The following is a 20908-nucleotide window of genomic DNA, read 5'->3' as shown; positions in this document are numbered from 1 at the left end:
AAAAGGGAATATTCAAACTGAAAGCTTGGAAAGGGAAGTATGTTCAGCTTGGGGGGAGGAAGAGGGTGCAATTCGGAGGGATTTAGGGAAAGATAAAATCCCAGGAAGAGAGCTTAAGAAAGAGGGTGCGCCCACCACATTTTCAAAACTATTGAGAAAAGAGACACTCCCATATTCAGGGTCTTGAGAAAGGGGTGTGCTCCCCAGAACAGGATAAAAGAGATAATAAAAGAAGGCGCGTTCCCAAACCAGAAGGCGACAGCAGGAGCTGGTGATGGAGCTCTGGAGCGCCAACACAGTTCAGGGTCAGGCCCTAGGCGATTAACCCCCACCCTCAACACGGCCAGCTCCGCGCCCCAGGCCCGCACCCTGCGGCCCAGCCCCCTCGGGCGACACTGATTGGCCACCGCCGCCATCACTCCCGCGGACAGCCCCAGGGATTGGGCGCCGCTCGCACGCCCGCCACGCTCACGGCAGCGGTCCCCAGGCCTCCCTCCCGGCTAGGCGAGTGGAGCCAGGCGGGGAGCGGGGACGGGAAGGGGACCGAAGCGGCTGTGGCGTCCGGTTCTCGCCCGCACCGCGCGCGCGCGTCGCGGGCACGGCCCAACCCAGCCTTGACCAGCCAGCTTCGCCTAGCCGCGCCACGCCGCGAGCTCACCTCACGGCCCCGCTCCTGCTGCGCCGCTCCAGGACCAACCGACAGAAGGATTCTGCGTGCTGCGCACCACGTGACCCCGGGGACGCGCCCAGCGTATCCCCCGCCCCCCACATACACGCACTATCGCCACCACCGAGTGACGCAGCGCCCCAGTGGCCCCGCCCTTGGGCCCGCCCCTCCGATCTCCGTGGCGACGGCTCGTGAAGGCCACGCCCACTGCTTTGACGCGCGGGAACCAAGCGGTCGCCCGGTAAGGAACACGAAGTCCCTACTCACCAGTAACCATTGAGATTTGGCGAAGCCGGTGACCGGACACGATTCGTCTCCACTGTTCGTTCTGCTTCCTACTTGCATCTCAAATCCATGCAATTCCCTCCCTTCGCCTCTCACAACCCTGGTCTCCAAAGATCTCTCCACCCAATTACTCTCCCATCTTCCAATCTATTCTTCACACACAGGGCTCTTAAAAACGCCATACCCTGTTCCAAGACGCACTTTCCCCTCTTCAGAGTCAGATCTAAATTGTCTGTCTGTCTGTCTCTGTCTGTCCTGGTGCTTGGACTCTGCCTGAGTGCTATCTCTGAGCTTATTTTCAAGGCTAATGTTCTACCACTTGAGCGTCAGCTCTAGTGCTTTTCTTTTCTTTTGTGGTTAATTGGATATATGAGTTTCAAAGAGTTTCCTGCCCCAGATGGCTTCTAACCGAGATCCTCAGATCGCAGGCTTCTGAGTAGATAGGATTCAGGCATGAGCCACCAGCCCCCGGCAGATCTAAATCTTCATTTACCTCGACTTTCAGCTCTTCACAATCTCAGGCTTTCCTCTTTTTCCTTGTCATTTGTCCAGCTTCCCTACACATTTCAAGTCCTGAAATGAGCCAAGTTCCTTCTCACCTTTGCTTCCTTCTCACCTTTGCTCTCATTCCTCCACTTTGTGTCATTTACTCACAGGAATTCCAGTTGCTGAAGAGAAAAAAGAACTGTACTTTGTCTCTAGGGACCAAGATCAAAGTTGCAGCCCTACTAAAGTTTGAAGTGTTTTCCCTGTAGGACTCCCCAAGTGCCCCAGAGAAATGCTAAAATTGACTTTTACTGGGGGGGAAAAAATGAAGTTTCACACTAGAAATACAATTCAGCCAAGATTACACTTAGATTTTTCTTTTATCTTCTTTTGGGGTTTTTTGGTAGTGGCACTGGGGTTTGAATTCAGAGCCTCATACTTGGTAGGCAGGTGCTCTACCACTTGAACCATGATCCCAGTCCAGTGTATGCATGTGCAGGTACTAGCCCTGAGGCTTAAATTCAGGGCCTATGTACTAAACTCTTTTGCTCAAGGCTAATGGTCTACCATTTGAGCCACGGCCCTATTTTTGTCTTTTTCTTTCTGGTTAATTGAAGATAAGAGTCTCATGCACTTCCTTCTTCAAGCTGGCTTTTGAACCACAACCCTCAGATCTCAGCATCCTGTGTAGCTAGGATTACAGACATGAGCCACCAGTCCTTGGCAATGCTATAACTCTTGAGCCATACTTCCAGCCCTGGGTCTACTGATTGTTTTAGAGAGAGAGTCTGGAGAATCTTTCTGCCCTGAATTGTTTTAAGCCACCATCCTCTGAATCTTACCCTCCCAAGTATCTAGGATTACATGTATGAGTCATGGGCTCTTGACTTCTTCTGAATATCTGATTTTTCAAATGTTAATGATTATGGTAACATGTAGAGGGGCTTTTGCTCCAGGATAATAATGCCAAGAACCCCAGACTAAGTAACTTAGCCCAACACAAATAGTATTTGTTTCTTTACCTGTAAATTTTTTTTTTTTTTTTTTTTTTTTTGCCAGGCTTGGACTCAGGGCCTGAGCACTGTCCCTGGCTTCTTTTTGCTCTGCCACTTGAGCCACAGCACCACTTCTGGCCGTTTTCTATATATGTGGTACTGGGAATAGAACCCAGGGCTTCATGTATTCAAGGCAAGCACTTTTGCCACTAGGCCATATTCCCAGCCCCTACCTGTAAATATTGATACTCTAGTGAGGCTGAACACCAAAGATGCAGAACAGAATGAGATTTAGACCCTATTATCAAGGAACTCACAGCCTAGTAAACAAATGGTCACACTGTGTAAGTTAAAATTATTTTTGTCATTGCAAATAGAAGCACTGTCACTATTCTAGTCACAAGCAAAACAGAGCTATGTTACAAGGACTTGGGGGGGGGGGCCTTGAGCAACAACAGGAGAGCAGGTTTGAAAAACAAGGAGGCAGGAGGGCAGCTCAAGTGAGAAACAGCAGCTGCTGCTTCTGGCAACACTGCTGGAATTCAGTCCTAATATCCCTTTGTCTTTGAGTCACTTGCTCAAGAGGCAAAGTCTTGGCTGGCAGCCACTGTTGATTGACCAATCTTAGGTCACATGGATGAGTCTGGTTGGCCAGAGAAAGGAGACCAGAGTGATCTTTTCCTAAGGCTATTTTTCTAAATGGAAAGGAAATCAAAAGAGCCAAGGCAAAAATAACCTGATATAAATATAAAGTAATTAGTAATCAAACTTTTTCCACTGTACCTCATCTTTTTAATAACAAAAAGAATTTTTTTAAAGAATTGAATTTTTTGGGAAGTAGTGCTGTGGCTCAAGTGGGAGACCTTGCCTTGAGCACGGGAGAGGCTCCAGGACAGTGCCTAGGCCCTGAGTTCAAGCCCCAGGACTGGCAAAAAAACAAAAATAAAAGAATTGAACTTTTTAGAGCTGGAGGTGTGGCTCAAGGGGTAGAGAGCCAGTCTAGCAATGATGAGTCCCTCAGTTCCAACCCCGGTACCATAAAAAAAGAAAAGGAAAAATTGAACTTTTGGGCTGGGAAGGTGGCTTAGAAGTGGCACTGTGGCTCAAGTGGTAGAGCACCAGCCTTGAGCAAAATAGAGCTCAGGGACAGTGCCTATGTCCTGAATTCAAGCCGCGGAACTAGCAAAAAAAAAAAAAGAACTTTTTTATTTTTGGTTTTTGGGGACTTTTTTTTTTTTTTTGCCAGTCCTGGGGCTTGAGCTCTCCAACTGGCTTCCTTTTGCTCAAGGCTACCATTCTACCACTTGAGGCACAGCGCCACTTTCTGCTTTTTCTGTTTATGCAGCGCTTAGGAATTTAAGCCAGGGCTTCATGCATGCTAGGCAAACACTTTACCACTAAGCCACCTTCCCAGCCCCTTTGGGGAGCTTTTTTGAGGCAAAGTCTCACTTTTATTCCCAGAGTAGCCTTGAACTTACCATGTAACTCACATTCAATGTATGCCTATGCCTCCTGAGTGATAGGACCTAAACTTGTGTGTGTGTGTGTGTGTGTGTGTGTGTGTGTGTGTAGGTGTGTCTGTGTGTGTTGTTTCTAGGGCTTGAACTCTGGGCCTGGGTGTTGTTCTTGACCTTTTTGCTCAAGGCTAGTGTTCTACCACTTGAGCCACAACTCCAATTCAGGCTTTGTTTTAGTAGTTTATTGAAGATAAGAGTCTTGGTGGCTCATGTCTGTAATACTAGCTACTCAGGAGGCTAAGATCTGAGGATCGTGGTTCGAAATCAACCCAGGCAAAAAAGTTCTTGTGAGATTTGTATCTCCAATTAACCACTCAAAAACCGGAAGTTTTGCTGTGGCTCAAATGATAAAAGAGCTAGCCTTGAGCACAAAGAGGTTAAGGGACAGTGCTCAGGCCCCGAGTTCAAGCCTCACAACCAACAAAGAAAGAAAGAGAGAGAGAAAGAAAGACAGAGAGAGAGAGGAAGAGAGAGAGAGAGAGAAAGAGAAGAGGGGAAGGGAAGGGAAGGAAGGAGGGGAAAAACTTATCAACTTTCCTGCTCCATCTGCCTTCCAACTGAGATTCTCAGATCTTAGACTCTTGAGTAGCTAGGATTATAAATGTAAGCCCCTGGTACCCAGCTAAACTCATTTTAAATTAAGAAATTACAATTCAGGCATGGTGGTATGTGCCCATAATCCCAGTATAGAAGTTTGAACATAAGGATTGAGATAACAGGCTATCGCAAGACTCTATTCCAAAAAAAGCAAAAACTAGCACTAGGTTGTGGATGGAACTTAGTAGTGGAGTTCTTGATACATTGAGCAAGGCCTTCAGTTTGATCTCCAGTGAAGAGGAGGAAGGAGAGGGGCTGGGGATATGGCCTAGTGGCAAGAGCACTTGCCTCGTATACTTGAAGCCCTGGGTTCGATTCCCCAGTACCACATATACAGAAAATGGACAGAAGTGGCGCTGTGGCTCAAGTGGCAGAGTGCTAGCCTTGAGCAAAAAGAAGCCAGGGACAGTGCTCAGGCCCTGAGTCCAAGGCCCAGGACTGGCCAAAAAAAAAAAAAAAAAAAAGAGGAGGAAGGAGAAAAAGGAAAAGGAAAGGAAGAGAGAGGGAGCTCACAGAAATAAAGTTGGTGTCTAAAGACCAGGTTTTGCCACTGTATTTTTAGATGCATCTGCCTCCTGCCTTAAGATCCTATACAACTTTTTTCTCATATTTGGTCTCAGCTTCCCAATTATTAGAAAAGAATCTTTCCTTACAAATAGCTTTGGATGAGTGACTGAAGGAATGGCAGCCTCAACTGCAGAAAGAAGAATGTCTTCCAAGTGTCTACCTATTCCAAACTATAGCCCATAAACCAATAAATTCAAGCCTGATTCCAGTGGCGAGTATATGCAACCCTAGCTACTCAGGAGGCTGAGATTTAGAGGACCATTGTTTGAAGCCAGCTATAAAATACCAAAAAACTAGGCTGGAGGTATGGCTCAAAGATTATAGCACCAGACAAACCAAGAAAGCAGCTCAGCAATCTCATATCCTGAGGTCAAATCCAGTACCAGAAAAACTCCACAAAAAAAATTACCCACATACAAGATTTACAGTAAAACAAGTAGCAGTAAACATGTGGATAGAAAAGTCTTTATCCTTCCAAGTATTATTTTTCTTCAATACACATTTTTTTCCACTGGATAATAATCTAATCCCATTCACAGAGTTATTACATTAGGTTGAATAATAAGGGAACATTTATTTATTTTTTATTTTTATTTTTTGCCAGTCCTGGGCCTTGTACTCAGGGCCTGAGCACTGTCCCTGGCTTCTTTTTTGCTCAAGGCTAGCACTCTGCCACTTGAGCTACAGTGCCACTTCTGGCCATTTTCTATATAGGTGGTGCTGAGGAATCGAACCCATGGCTCCATGTATATGAGGCAAGCACTTTACCACTAGGCCATATCCCCAGCCCCGGGAAAATGTATTTTAAGCTGCAAACTTTTATACAAATAATTTTCTAATTGTTTTCTTACTAGATTCAGAGTACACCAAGCCCATGTTATTTGTGCTCTTGTCACATGTGGTTTGTACCAAGTATGTCAAAATTTGAAACATCAAAGGAAATTTCCAAAATGAGCTTACCTGGCAAGCATGAGACACTGAGTTCAAGCCTCAGGACTACTAAGTGTGTGTGCATGTGTGTATTTCTTTTTTTTTTTTTTGCCAGTCCTGGACCTTGGACTCAGGGCCTGAGCACTGTCCCTGGCTTCTTTTTGCTCAAGGCTAGCACTCTAACTCTTGAGCCACAGCGCCACTTCTGGCCATTTTCTATATATGTGGTGCTGGGGAATCAACCCAGGGCTTCATGTATACGAGACAAGCGCTCTTGACACTAGGCCATATTCCCAGCCCGCATGTGTATATTTCAAAAGCAAAAATTTTAAATTCCTTTATGTACATTACACTGCTCAGTTGATGCAGAATAGGTGTCAGTCTCAGGTTATTGTCAGTGCTGCTTAAATTGTTGTGTGACTTGCTGTTTTTCTGGCCATTAATTTTGTGAAAATCTGCCTAAAAGCAAAGCAAGGAGAAAGTAAGTATGCTTGCCAGATGACAGTGGCTCATTCCTGTAAACCTAGCACTCAGGAACTGAGATCAATTCAAGGCTATCTTGGGCAGAAAAGTTTGCTAGACTCCATCTACAAAGCAACAACAAAAATAAAACCAAAAAAAAGTAGGACAGGAGGCATGTTTTAAGTGATAGGGCTCCAGCCAAAGGAGAAGCGAAGTGAGCATAAGTAAGGATCTGGTTTCAAGTCCTGGTACCTACCACCTTTTTAAAAAATGAATATGGCGGGCTGGGAATATAGCCTAGTGGCAAGAGAGCCTGCCTAGTATACATGAAGCCCTGGGTTCAATTCCCCAGTACCACATATATGGAAAACGGCCAGAAGTGGCGCTGTGGCTCAAGTGGCAGAGTGCTAGCCTTGAGCAAAAAGAAGCCAGGGATAGTGCTCAGGCCCTGAGTCTAAGGCCCAGGACTGGCAAAAAAAAAACAAAAAAAAACAACTTATTTATTTAAAAATGAATATGGCTGGGCACTGGTGGCTCATGCCTATAATCCTATCTGCTCAGGACCCTGAGATCTGAGGACCATGATTCAAAGCCAGCCTGGGCAGGAAAGTCTGTGAGATTCTTATTTCCATTGAACCACCACCAGAAAGCCAGAAGTGAAGCTGTGGGTCAAGTGGAGTGCTATCCTTGAGCAAAAAAAAAGCTTAGGGACAACAACTAAAAAAGCTTAGGGACAATGCCTAGGCCCTGAGTTCAAGCCCCTGTACAGGTGCACACAGACAGAGAAAGGTATTCAATAAAGTAATAGATTGGTGGATCTTTCTCAATCTGTACCCAACATTTATACTCTGTCCTTATGCAACCCAAAGGCACTTACATTGAGTCTGTCAAGGGAAAACGTAGGGCGGGGGGGAATAAACACTGGAACATTAAGTCTCTTAACTCTCAGAGTCCAGGTACTTAATATCACCAAGTTCGTTCGTGTCAGTCCCTGAAGCAGGAAGTTGGGTGTGATTGCTAAGTTGAGTTTGAGAACTCCGGAAGATAGAAACCACAGTCAGTTGTATCTCAGAGGTCCATGAACCTCAACAAAGCACCAGGGGCCTAAGGGAAGCTGATCAAATCTTGGTCCTGGCTCGATCTCTCTCCAGTCTGGGCCTGATGGAAAGTTCCTCATTTCTTCAATCCTTAACTGCTCTCTAAGTGAGGAGGAAGAGAATAAAGTAGGAATTCCAATAGATTCCCAGAGTTTTGCAGTATTACAAAGGGGGAAAGAAAAGTAGGAAGAACATTTTTTATTCTTGGCCACTAAAGATGTAAAATCCACTTTAACTATTTCAAGTGCCAGGGCTGTGATACTGTATCCCTGGGAGGCTTTATTACCTAACACTGCTCCCTGTAATTTAGGCATACTAATAAATGTTTCTTGTGAGTTAAAACTTCTGCTTGATCAGGAATAAAGAGAAAGGAATAGGATTTTAGCCCCAGGGACTAAAGTAGAAGAATTTTAAAAGGGGTTCATTAAATACAATCTCTGCATCTCTCCTCCCATTTTATTCTCCATTCTGATAATTTTTTTTTTTTTGAAACAGCATCTTGCTGTGTAGCCAAAGTTTGCTTGAAACTTCTGGAACTTGCTGACCTCAAGGTCACAATCCTCCTCAGAATATAGGTGCACCAGCACCTTTTTCTTTTCTTTTCTTTTTTTTTTTTTTTCTTATTTTTGCTATACTGGTATTTCAGCTTGGGACCCTGAGCTTGGAAGGAAGGTGTTCTACTGCTGCACCCTGCTTCTAGCCAGGTGTTTGTTTTTGTTTTGTTTTGTTTTGTTTTTTTAATTTTCTTTCTGAGATAGGATCCTGAGACAGGATTACCTTTGCTTGGGCTGGTTGAATTTAAAACCTTGCTGCCTCCTAGCCTTCAGGTACCCAGAACTTGGGATTGTAGGTGTGTACCACCATACCTGGTGAATAATTTAAATAACTAACTATCACAGTTTCAACTACCAGTAATTATATGAAATATATACAATATGAAGCATGCCTCAAATTCTTGTCCCTAATTAGGCTGGCTTCCTTTTTGTTACAAGACTGAGACTTAAACTAGGTACCTGACCTTTCAGCTCATTGGATGGCGCTCTACTTACTGAGCCATGCCTCCAACCCCAAGTCTGATTTCCATTTGGTAACCATAGCACTCACTATCTTACATATCTTCTCAGAAATTCTCTCTCTCTCTTCCTTTCTTCCTTTCTGTTTTCAGTTGTGCACACACTCACATATACGTGCACCAGTACTGGGCTTTAAACTCAGGGCCTCAGGCTTTTGCTTGACTTTATTGTTCAAGGATGACACTCTACAGCCACACTTCCATTTCCAGCTTTTGGCTGGTTAATAGAAGATAGAAGTACCACAGGCTTTTCTTCCTGAACTGGCTTTAAACCTCAATCCTCGGATCTCAGCCTCCTAAGTAGTGGGAGTCCATTGTGAGCCACCAGCACTGGGTTCAGAATTTCTGTGTGTGTGTGTGTCAGAGTACTGATGACTTACTCTTGTAAGCTACTCAGGAGGCCGAGGAGATCTGAGGATCCTGTTTTTAAGCCAGCCCAGGAAAAAGAGTCCAGGAGAGTCTTATCTCCAATTAACCATCCAAAATCCAGAAGTGGAGTTTTGGCTCAAGAGATAGAACACTAGCCTTGAGCAGAAAAGCTCAGGGACAGCACCCAGGCTCTGAGTTCAAGCCGCAGAATTGGCACCAAAAAAAAAAAAAAAATATATATATATATATATATATATATATATATATATAGGCTTTGGCATGGTCAAGCCTAAGTGTAATCCTAGCATTTTTAATGTTGAGACAGTAGTGTTGTATGACTTCAGCTTGAACTACATAATGAAGCTTTGTCTCAAAGAAAAAAGAGGACTGGTGGCTCAGGCCTTAATCCTAGCAATTCAGGGAGCTGAGATCTGAGGACCCCAGCTCAAAGCTAGCCCAGGCAGGAAAGTCAGTGAGACTTTGAACCTTGATTCTCAGATCTGCCTCCTGAGTAGCTATGGTTACAGGCATGAACTACCAGCCCCCAGCTCTGATATTCATGAACAGTGTTGAAGTAAAGAATTCTGCTATGAGGCTGGGGATATAGCCTAGTGGCAAGAGCACTTGCCTCGTATACATGAAGCCCTGGGTTCGATTCCCCAGCACCACATATACAGAAAATGGCCAGAAGTGGTGCTGCGGCTCAAGTGGCAGAGTGCTAGCCTTGAGCAAAAAGAAGCCAGGGCCAGTGCTCAGGCCCTGAGTTCAAGGCCCAGGACTGGCAAAAAACAAAAAGAATTCTGCTATGATGGTCACTCACATTTCCAATTGTTCTAAACAGTGTGCTTCAGTAAACATTTTTTTAAAATGTAGTGTCCTGGACTGGTGGCTCACATTTCTAATCCTAGCTACTCAGGAGGCACACCCACTCACATACATAGAGACAAGAAACAAAGATGTGATTAAATGTGTAACAGTGTAATTACTTGCTTATGAGGGTAGGGGTGTGGGATAATTGATGCTCTGTAGTACAAACCCCTTTTGCTTTGTTTTTCCCTGCTTACCAGCTCACAAAGACCCAAAAAGCTCTACCCTTCTTAGTTCTATACTTATGAGTTTAAATAGTGCTTTCTTTACTTCACTCTAGCACCTTCCCTAACAGCCCACAATTCCCTTGAGCCTCATCTGAAGGCTGTGTGTGTGTGTGTCTCAATCCTGGGCTTGAACTCAGGGCCTGGGCACTGTTCCTGAGCTTTTGTACTCAAGGCTAGTGCTCTTCCACTTGAGCCACAGTTCCATTTCCAGCATTTTGGTAGTTAATTGGAAACAAGAATCTCACAGAGGGCTGGGAATATGGCCTAGTGGCAAGAGTGCTTGCCTCGTATACATGAGGCCCTGGGTTCGATTCCTCAGCACCACATATACAGAAAATGGCCAGAAGGTGCGCTGTGGCTCAAGTGGCAGAGTGCTAGCCTTGAGCAAAAAGAAGCCAGGGACACTGCTCAGGCCCTGAGTTCACGGCCCAGGACTGGCCAAAAAAAAAAAAAAAAAAAGAATCTCACAGACTTTCCTGCCTTGGTTGGCTTTGAACAGAGATCCTCAGCGCTCAGCTACCAGAGTAGTAAAGGTCATGGGTATGAATTACTGATGCCCATCTTGCTGATATCTAATCTAGATTCCAAATTCCAGACTCTAGACTAGAATGGATCTCACTGGTAGAGAATGTTTATTATGCCTGAGGCCTATGGTTCAATCTCCAGAACCAAATATAAAACAAATGAAAAGGTTCCAGGCTCTAGAAAGTATTACCAAAGAAAGTTAATAAAGGAGCAATTAGGGAGAATGTTACTCTTAGACTTACTCTGCTCTCTTTACCAATACAAAAAAGTTAGGTAGGGCTGGGATATGGCCTAGTGGCAAGAGCGCTTGCTTCCCGTACATGAGGCCCTGGGTTCAATTCCCCAGCACCACATATACAGAAAATGGCCAGAAGTGGCGCTGCAGCTCAAGTGACAGAGTGCTAGCCTTGAGCAAAAAGAAGCCCGGGACAGTGCTCAGGCCCTGAGTTCAAGGCCCAGGACTGGCAAAAAAAAAAAAAAAAAGTTAGGTAAAAACAAGGGAATTGTATTATTTTTAACAAATATCAAACAGACTAAAGTTAAAACAAATAAGTAAACTGAAAAAGCAGATAAAGTTCCCCATCTGGCATACCCTCTTTTTAATGTAAGATTAGGAGATCTAGGAGAGGCTATGTAACTGTCCTATTCTGTAAAATGGTAAAAAGTCTTGAAACTGTTCTTGGACCAGCAAAGACAAAAAGAATGAAAACTATAGAGCCAGGCACTGGTGCCTCATGCCTGTAATTCTAGTTACTCAGAAGGCTGCGTGAGATCTTTTACTGAGTGGTTAATTGGAGATAAGAGTCTCACAGGTACTTTTCTGCCTGGGCTGGCTTTGATCCTCAGATCTCAGCTTCCTGAGTTGCTAAGATTACAGCTATGAGTCACCTGCACACAGCTGTTCCTGATTTTCTTTTGCTCAAGGCTAGTGCTCTACCATTTTAGCCATGGCCTTTTGCTGGTTAATTGGCGTTAATAGTCTTATGGACTTCCAGGCGAGCTTTGTTTTTTGTAGTTTTTTTTTTTTTTTTTTTTTTTTTTTTTCCAGTCCTGGGCCTTGGACTCAGGGCCTGAGCAGTGTTCCTGGCTTCTTTTTGCTCAAGGCTAGCACTCTACCATTTGAGCCACAGCACCACTTCTGGCTTTTCCTGTTTATGTGGTGCTGAGTAATCAAACCCAGGGCTTCATGCATGCAAGGCAAGCACTATGCCACTAAGCCTTATTCCCAGCCCTCCAGGTTAGCTTTGAAACTCAATCCTCTGATTTCAGATCTCAGCTTCCTTAGTAGCTATGATTACAAAGCATGAGCCATCAGCAACCAGCCAGACTGTTTTTGATGGTGACTCATGACCTTCTGCTACAAATGATTTAAGAAAATGATAAAAGGGAAATGGATTTGCATAGAAACTTTATGAACCAAAGAGAGGTTTATCAAAGTGAAAAGCATGCATGTTTTATGATATTTCCTTTAAACAATACACACACGTTAGGAAAATGGAGGAGAAAGGAAGAAAACAGGCTGGACTTGATCTTCCACATGCTAGGACTTTTTATTGCCAGGGAAGGATACAGTGCTTTCCCTAGGGCTTGGAGGCTGCATCAGGGGGGTGAGGTTGGAGCCAAGGGTTCTTTTTTTTTTTTTTTCCAGTCCTGGGACTTGAACTCAGGGCCTGAGCACTATCCCTGGCTTCTTTTTGCTCAGGGTTAGCGCTCTGCCACTTGAGCCATAGCACCACTACTGGCTTTTTCTATGTATGTGATGCTAAGGAATTGAACCAGGGCTTCATGTATGTGAGGCAAAGCACTCTACCACTTGGCCATATTCCCAGCTTGGAGCCAAGGTTTTATAGGGTCTGCGCAAGGAGACAGGGGTTACATGAGTTTAGTATAGGGATGGTGGCGGGGGTGAGGGGTTGACTGCAAGGTGCAGGCAGAAAATAGGATGTGTTCCTTCATCCAAGGTCTCAAACTTTTAAATGTTCAAACAGTTCTACATCTGTTTTGCCCAGATGGTTTCAACCTCTCAACCCTCTCCTGGCTTCACAGCTTGGCCTCAGAGCCTTACAGGCTAGGCCTACCATGGAATGTTTACAGTCAGGGTCAGGTTGGATTGCCCTGCCTGTGTCATGCAGTTTGCACTTATCTTTGGTGGCTTGCCTGTTATCTGTATGTACCTGGGAAAATAGGGTGGCGGGTCAATCCATATATATGTGTATATATGTTTATATATTATATATATGGTAACAGTCTCACAGACCTTCCTGCCCAGTCTTGCTTTGAACCTCGATCTTCAGATCTCAGCCTCCTGAGTAGTTAGAATTACAAGCTTGAGCCACCAGCACTAGGCTAAATCCGTGCTTCTTTTTTTTTTTTTTTTTTGGCCAGTCCTGGGCCTTGGACTCTGGCTTCCTTTTGCTCAAGGCTAGCACTCTGCCACTTGAGCCACAGTGCCATTTCTGGCGGTTTTCTGTATATGTGGTGCTGGGGAATCGAACCCAGGGCCTCATGTATACGAGGCAAGCTCTCTTGCCACTAGGCCATATCCCTAGCCCCTAAATCCGTACTTCTATGTGGAAAGTTAACCTGAAAAGCCAAGCCTTGTTGTTGTTACTGGGGATTGAACTCAGCCTTGTGCCTGCCAGGATCAGTTTCTCTTTTCCTTAATTCATTCTCTCTCTCTTTCTCTCTCTCCTCTTTCCTCCCCCTCCCCCCTCCTCCTCCTTCTTCCTCTCTCTCTCTCTCTCTCTTTTGTAGATGAAGGTGTGCAATGTATTCCAGGTTGGGCTGGCTTCCAACCTGGATCCTCAGATCTCAGCCTCCTAAGTAGCTTGGATTATAGCCATGAGACATCTGTGCCCTGTCTACATTTCCTCTAAACAAATGTTTAGCAGTAACAGAAAGAACCTTATTGTTCATTATACTTAACTATTGAGTCTTCATCCACCAAGTTAGGCAGGGCCCTAAGTCTAGGAATCCATTAGTGATCATTTCTAGCCTTGGTCAGTCTCAAGAAACAGCCTCATAACTAAGTAATCTCTTTTCTGTGGAAGGTAAAGGTTTGGTCTTTCACTTATTGAAGGTAACAGTGCTGGAGCATCTACATCAACCAAGTGTCTCATTTCTAACCCTTTATAGACTCCATTATTAAGCTGTTTCGTGACTTGCTTAAGGGGTAAAACAGTGAACTGTTTCCTTTTATTTGTGATAGTATTATTTAAAAAAAAAAAGGTGGTAGAATTTGTGTTTGGGTTGACAGGATTCTGGGAGACTTTAATTTGATGGGACACTTTTTTTTTTTTTTTTTTTTTTTGGCCAGTCGTGGGCCTTGGACTCAGGGCCTGAGCACTGTCCCTGGCTTCTTCCCGCTCAAGGCTAGCACTCTGCCACTTGAGCCACAGCGCCGCTTCTGGCCGTTTTCTGTATATGTGGTGCTGGGGAATCGAACCTAGGGCCTCGTGTATCCGAGGCAGGCACTCTTGCCACTAGGCTATATCCCCAGCCCTTGATGGGACACTTTTGAGAAAACAGAAACCCTGGTATTTTGTCTAGATGAATTTGAGAGAGGACGTCATCTATGGCTGAGAGAATCAACACCTACTTAATCTTCTGTTTGCTCTTCTCCATCCAGTCTTCCATGTGTTTCCAAGTTTGACAGTGGCGGCCACACCTAGCTTGGCGACTTCAAAGGGCAGGGAAATGATTTTCACTTTCCTAATCTCCCCTGCTAGCCTTCGTAGGGTCTCTTCTCGCCATCTCTCCTGGGCTTTTCCCTTGCTGTTCACCGTTGGAATATATAATCCGGGAAGGATCGGTTTATCCAACGGCCACACACACACAACCCCTCCCCCCGCCCAGGCCATCTTTATGGCGACCTTGAACAGCCATCCGAGTGGGAGATGAGAGGTGAGGGGGCGGTGAGCAGGGAAGGAAAGACCTTTCGGCTGGCTGCGAGGAGGCGCCAGAATTAGGGAGAGGATGGCGGAGGTCCACTCAGCAAGGAGTTCTCCGAAAGATTGACAGATAGCGCACCAACTGCCTTTGCTCCAGAGACTTGCGCCGTGTCGCGAGATTTAGACGCTTATTTGGAGAGATTGGTCGGGGGGCGGGGGGAAGAGAGGCTGCTGGGGGGGAGGGGGGGGATGGGAACGTCCGTGGCGCAATCGTTGGGCGGGATTCGGCCAGGAGCGCCCGGCCCCTCTCCCTCCCTTCCCCCTACTCCACCAACCTTGCATTTAAATCTCGCGAGACTTCATCTTCTCCATTTTGGAACGCGGGGCAGTTTCTCGCGAGAGCCCGTGCCGTAGGCTCTAGGAAACCCCGGGTGTTTGTGTGTATGTGTGTTGGTGACTGTGAGTACGGGGAAGCAGCGGCCGCCATTTCAGGGAGCTTGCCGACGCTGGCTGTCGCAGGGTTGGACTCGGAGCTGCCGAAGCCGCCGTCCTGCTCGTCCGCGCGGGCGCCTCTAATCCCATTGTTTCTTTTAGATTCGCTCAGGCCTAGCCGCCTTCGGAGCCCGATTTTCGGGTGGGGCGGTTCCGCGGCCTCGGCCTAGGGGCTTAAGAGTAGCCACAGCGGCAGCGGCGGCAGCGACAGCAGCAGGCTTTTCCCGAACCGACCACAGGTGTCCGAAAGCCCGCACAGGTACGGTGGTGTCGCGGGTCGTCGGGACGTAGCGGCGCGTTCGTGGGTCTCGGTGTGGAGTGATATTTTGACGGTTTTTACGGGAGGGGGGAGGGGGGCCCGCGTTAAATCGCCTCCGCCTCGGTGGTCGCCTCCTCCCGTTGTGGTAGGGTAAGAGTCGGGATTTTGGGGGGCTGGGGGTGGGGAGGGGGATGGTGCTGAGGACCTCGGAGTGGCCTCGGGTAGATGACGACGACCTGTCCCTGCGAGGCCTGTGTCGGCCTCGACCTCCCAACATGGCGCCGGTCGAACGCTATCTTGGTACACCACCCCTCCCAACAGAGGGAGTTTCCCTTTGCCCCTAAAATGGCAGCGCGGTTTTTGTGCTTTTAAAAAGCGCTCTCAGCCTCCAGCCCCTCGTGTTTTCTCTTTTGGGTGCTTATCGCAAGCTTCTAAAAATAAAAACCGGACGTAAGAAGCTTTATTTTGTGTGTGTGTGCGCGGTAGAGGCGTTTCAGAATCACTTACATAAGCCACGCCTGATAAAGTGCGTTGTGCCCCTTTATAGTCATCATCTTAGGTCTTCTGAAGAAATCGCTCCAGTTTTGGGATGTGATGGCCATGAGAGAAATTGAGCTTCTCCGAAAATTATTCACAGCATTGTCTTGTTCTTCCCTAGGCGTTTAGAGAAAATGGCAGACGATATTGATATTGAAGCAATGCTTGAGGCTCCTTATAAGAAGGTGAGAAAAAAAATGTCGGTGAGGTCTGTTTATTTCTTAATTTAGCATTATTCACGAAACTACTGCTGAAATGTAAACTAACCTCCCCGGAGCCCTCTTGATTTATCTTATCAGAGATGCATTACGTATAACTTACAAAAAGTAAATATATGCTATTGATGTAATAATATTGTGCAGTAGTTTCACTTCAGCGTGATGAATAAATGCCCATCTATCTCTCTTTGTAGACTTGCCTAACGATATCTCACCTCTACTCCCATGAATTCACCTTTGATTCCAGTGTGAACTGTCAATCATAAGGTAGTAATTGAGTGACTTATCGCTGTACCGTGGTCCCCTAGGTAAAATGACTCAACTAAGAATTACCAGCTCCAGTTTGGTATAGCAAAAAGGTGAATGTAGTGGTTTGGGAAAAGAGCAGGGGTCCAAGAATAACAAAGAATACCAGTCTATGGCAAGTAAATCTTTTAATAAGATAAGTCTTTCAAGAAGAAATGGGTGAGATTTAAATTTTTATATATATTAAAAAGACTGGTGATAGTTAAAACAGGCAGGTGGTGATCTGCTTCTCAGTTAATAATTACTAAAATTCTTGGATCCCTGATAGAAACTTTAACAAAAAGTCAAGAGGCAGTATCACAGCTTAGAGTCACATGATGACTAATTTACTTACTGTTCTCCATATTGTCTTGTTTTTAATTAGGCCCTGTCATAGTATTTCACACAAAAACTACAAAGGAATTATTTTAGCTAAGAATACATTATGACCCATTTCAGTATCACAGTTAAACTGTCTTTTCATTCTTTCACCAGTTGGTGGTGAAAATAGCAGTATGCATGCATTATCACTGGTGTCAAAAATTGTAAGCTTTGTAATTTAGCAGTTATGCTCCTGTAGATGATGTGATCAAACTTTAAAATAAACATTGCACTAAACCTTTTAAAAATAATACATTTGCTTTTGAGTGTATAGCACGACCATGTGGTACCTTTTGGATGAATTCTGATAGCTTTAAAATAGTGTATGTAGTTTTGTAATGCTTAGACTCTTGAAGAAAGCTACTTTCTGTTTTAATGTTTCTTGTCTTAGTTTAACGTGGATATACTTCCATGTAAAACAGGTATGGAAGTAGGAATGTTTAGGCTGGACTGGTGGATTATTAATTGACTTTCTTGGGTTCTTGGGAGTCAACATTACTAAAGCAGTGTGAATCCCTGTTTGCTTCAGGGCGAGATGTGTGACAGAGGTGGCATCAAGCTCTTACAGTCCCAACCCTCCAACGGAAATGGGCGAAGATCTCAGGAATGGCATCGGTCACAGGAAATCGATAGTGGCTGGCTGCTAGCATGGCCACTTGGGGCTTAGGCAGAAATAGAGCCATGGTACTGACGAAAGGGACCATAGCACATGGAATCAAACTCAACCAGGACTTCATTCATGTTTTACAGAAATTATATTTAACCACTTCAATATCGTAAATCCGAATAACAATGTCTAAACTATGTAAGAAAGTAAATTTTAACATGTTAATGTGGAGATTTTTATTTTTATTTTTGTATCTTGATGACTAAGCAACAAAGTGGTTAAACACATACCATCTAAATTTTTTTATAGCCTTCCATGATATACTAAATAAGTAATTAGTTTTAAAATTGTTTTGTATTTTCTTATTCCTATTCCCTTTACCCTTTGACAACTTGAAATGTTACCACTTCGTCCTCATGATGTTCTTCTATCAACCCTGCTTAGGATGAGAACAAGTTGAGCAGTGCTAACGGCCATGAAGAACGTAGCAAAAAGTAAGTTTTAAGAAGAAGCTGGGGGGGGAGGGGAGTACTGAACTTAATATGGTTGAAATCCTAAATTGTGTTCCTGTTCCTAAAGTTTTAAGCTCTGGGTTCTTTTCAGAGTATTTACCTTTTGGGGCTGGGAATGTAGCTTAACCCTGGGTTTGATTCCTCAGCGCCACATAAACAGAAGGGGCACTGGTAGCTCAAGATGTAGAGTGCTAGTCTTGAGCTATAGAAGGACAGGGATGTGATCAGTCCCTGAGTCCAAGCCAAGGACTGCCACACACACACACATACACACACAAAGAAAGGAAATAATTTTGCTCTTTAACTTTTGGCATAAGAAAATCCTTGAGGTTATAAAAATCCATGTATGTACTTTTTGCCTACATTTCAGGATATAGGTTTAGGGCTCTTCTGGATACCTTCTCCAGACCGTTATAATAATCCCATTAAGTCAGTTTTCTTAAACTGGATAACTAGACAGCAGTGGCTCAAGCCTGTAATCCTAGCTACTCTGGAAGCTGAGATCTGAGGATCATGGTTTGAAGCCAGATAGGGCAGGAAAGTTTATAAGACTTAATACAAGGGAGTGGTGCTGTGGCTCCTAGTGGAAGAGCCTCTAGTCTTGATCAAAAGAGCTCAGAATCAATGCCCAAGCCCCATGATGGGGAAAAAAAAAGACCCAAGTTTGGCAACTTTGATTTAATATTTGATGATGTCTGAATAAAACTATATTAACTGATCTTAAGAGAAAGAAATTCATTGAAAGAATTCTTTTACCTAAATCACTGAAGGACAGCAGGGCTGTGTATTTTTCTGCTCCTTGTTGCTTATCTGCCTTTTTGGTAGTATTAAGAGCATACTTTACTTTTTTTGTACTGTTCCAGTTGCTTTGAACTCAGGGCCTGGGTGCTCCTCATGGCTAGTGTTCTTGGTACTTGTACTAGTGTACTTGGGCCACAGCTCCACTTCCATCCTTTTTGGTTGTTAATTGGAGATAAAAAGCCTCACAGACTTCCTGCTGGGGCTGGCTTTGAACTACAGTCCTCAAATCTCAGCCTCCTGAATACCTAAGATAACAGGCCTGAGCCAACTTGCTCCTGGGTGTAATACTTCCTAATGTGGCTTCCATTGTCTTAGGATTTCAGGTATAGGACTTAGAGTTTTGAAAATTATGATTGTATAATTTCTTTTGAATAACCAAGTGTCTTAAGGAATTTTGCACTTAGACTAGTGCAGTATATATATGTATGTATATTCTGATGCTTTCACTCATTGTTTAGTGCTCTACCAGCTGTCCTACACTTCCAACCCCCTCACTGACATCTTTTTTTTTATGTCATCATGACCTTAGTACATAATGAAAATGGTAACGTAGCCATTTATTTGATTGACTTTTGGCTGTTTTGTCCTAAGAGTCAAAGTGCCTTTTAACAACTACATTATTCCTTAAGATTTTGTTAGCTAGGTTTGTGTAGTTTTATAAAATAGTTGGGAAAGATGTTAGATTTGAGTTATTCTGGGTTTCTTAAACTTTTTATGATTTCCTTAATGCACTGAAAAATTATATGATTTTAGGTGAGTATGGTAGTACATGCCTTAAATTCCAGGACTCTGGAGGCTTGGGCAGAGGAGGACCACTGGTTTAAAGCAAGCTTTGGCTACGCACCAAGACCATATCTGAACAAAAATATAAGGTGTAATTTTTAGGACATTAAAAGCTTATGTGGAAGTCGTTTATAATAACTCACTAATCATGATTGGATGTGGGGATCAGGTTGGGTTTGTCTTCAATTGTTTTGGTCTGAGGCACCTGATCAATTGTTGCAGGATTTATTTGTTAATCTAGTGTATTTCCTTATGCATCTATTTTGCTATAATCAAAGAAATCCCTGGAGAGAATGTTGTATTTATTAAAATTATTTTAGGTTGCAGGTTTAGTGACTAAAAAAGATGTTGCTTTAAGTACCAAAAGGATGAAGATAACTTTTGGATGCAGACCTTCTTTATCATTTTCTTTTTTCTTTTGTTTTCCTAGTCCAGGGGTTTGAACTCGTCAGGGCCTGGCCTCTGTCCCTGAGCTCTTTTGCTCAAGGGTAGTGCTCTACCACTCTGAGCCACAGCTCCACTTCCAGTTTGTTGGTGGTTAATTGGAGATAAGAATCTCACAGACTTTCCTGAGACTGGCTGGCTTCAAACCACAATCCTCAGATCTCAGCCTCTTTAGGTAGCTAGGATTACAGGCATGAGCCACCAGTGCCTGGCTATTGTATCATTTTTTGACTTCACTCATTCAACTAATCTCCACTTTGTATGTATTTTTATCCTGCATCTAAGGTCACAAACTTTTACAGGGAAATGAATCACTTTTGTTTTTAATTTATGTTGTCTTTTGTGGTAATAATTTAAGAATAATCAGTTCACTTTTCAGTACAATTGAAGGGAAGAATAAACACTCTAGTAATATACTTGTCAGATCTTTTGTGGGGAGGAGGTGCTGGTCATGGGGTTTGAGCCACCGGCCTTGGCGCTACTTCGGCTCAAGTCTAGTTACTCAACTAATTGAGTCACAGTTCCACATGCAGCTTTTTGGTAGTTAATTGGAGACAAAGAATCTTAGAGATTGTCTGAGTAACTAGGATTATAGGTGTAAGCTACCATCACATAGCTTTGTCAGACTTTTTTTTTTTTTTTTGGCCAGTCCTGGGTCTTGAACTCAGGGCCTGAGCACTGTGTCCGTTGCCTCTTTTTGCCCAAGGCTAGCACTCTGCCACTTGAGCCACAGCGCCACTTCTGGCCATTTTCTGTATATGTGGTGCTGGGGAATTGAACCCAGGGCTTCATGTATACAAGGCAAGCACTCTTGCCACTACTAGGCCATATCCCCAGCCCCTTTGTCAGACTTCTTAATCATAGCCAGTCAAATAAAACTTCATAGTTAGATCAGGAGCTCTGATGCATTTTTCTGAAAGAGCTTTTTCAAAATAACTTAAGACATGTATAGAAAAAATGTAAAACAAGTAAAAATGTTCTCCCTTTGCTTTAATCTTTAGGATAAGTTGTCAAAAAAATTGCCTTAACCCAAAGG

At 44.2% G+C, this 20908-nt stretch overlaps 2 protein-coding genes across 15 annotated transcripts in view; one reads left to right on the top strand and one right to left on the bottom strand.

The window, feature by feature from the left end:
• Phf20 (PHD finger protein 20) overlaps nt 1-3993 on the bottom strand; it is a 97441-nt gene extending 93448 nt beyond the window's left edge. For 3 of the 5 annotated variants that reach the window (XM_048349114.1, XM_048349115.1, XM_048349116.1), the window contains exon 1: nt 659-754. The gene's annotated coding sequence lies outside the window, so the exon portion shown is untranslated. Of the gene's footprint in view, nt 1-658; nt 810-934; nt 1185-3965 lie in introns of those variants that run through there. The other 2 variants (XM_048349113.1, XM_048349112.1) reach the window with 2 other exon arrangements.
• Nucleotides 3994-14947: 10954 nt separating this feature from the next.
• Rbm39 (RNA binding motif protein 39) overlaps nt 14948-20908 on the top strand; it is a 30334-nt gene continuing 24373 nt past the window's right edge. For 2 of the 10 annotated variants that reach the window (XM_048349105.1, XM_048349102.1), the window contains exons 1-4: nt 14992-15304; nt 15963-16026; nt 16254-16326; nt 17777-17826. Coding sequence is in view for 4 of the 10 variants with exons in the window: in XM_048349097.1 (XP_048205054.1) it covers nt 15976-16026; nt 17777-17826 (101 nt within the window). In the remaining 6 variants the exon portion in view is untranslated. Of the gene's footprint in view, nt 15305-15962; nt 16027-16253; nt 17827-20908 lie in introns of those variants that run through there. The other 8 variants (XM_048349097.1, XM_048349096.1, XM_048349099.1 and 5 more) reach the window with 5 other exon arrangements.

This window comes from Perognathus longimembris, chromosome 6, assembly GCF_023159225.1.
Source record: "Perognathus longimembris pacificus isolate PPM17 chromosome 6, ASM2315922v1, whole genome shotgun sequence".
Classification (NCBI taxonomy): domain Eukaryota; kingdom Metazoa; phylum Chordata; class Mammalia; order Rodentia; family Heteromyidae; genus Perognathus; species Perognathus longimembris.
The sequence above is the reverse complement of the archived record's forward strand: the minus strand, read 5'-3'. Positions and strand labels throughout refer to the sequence as shown.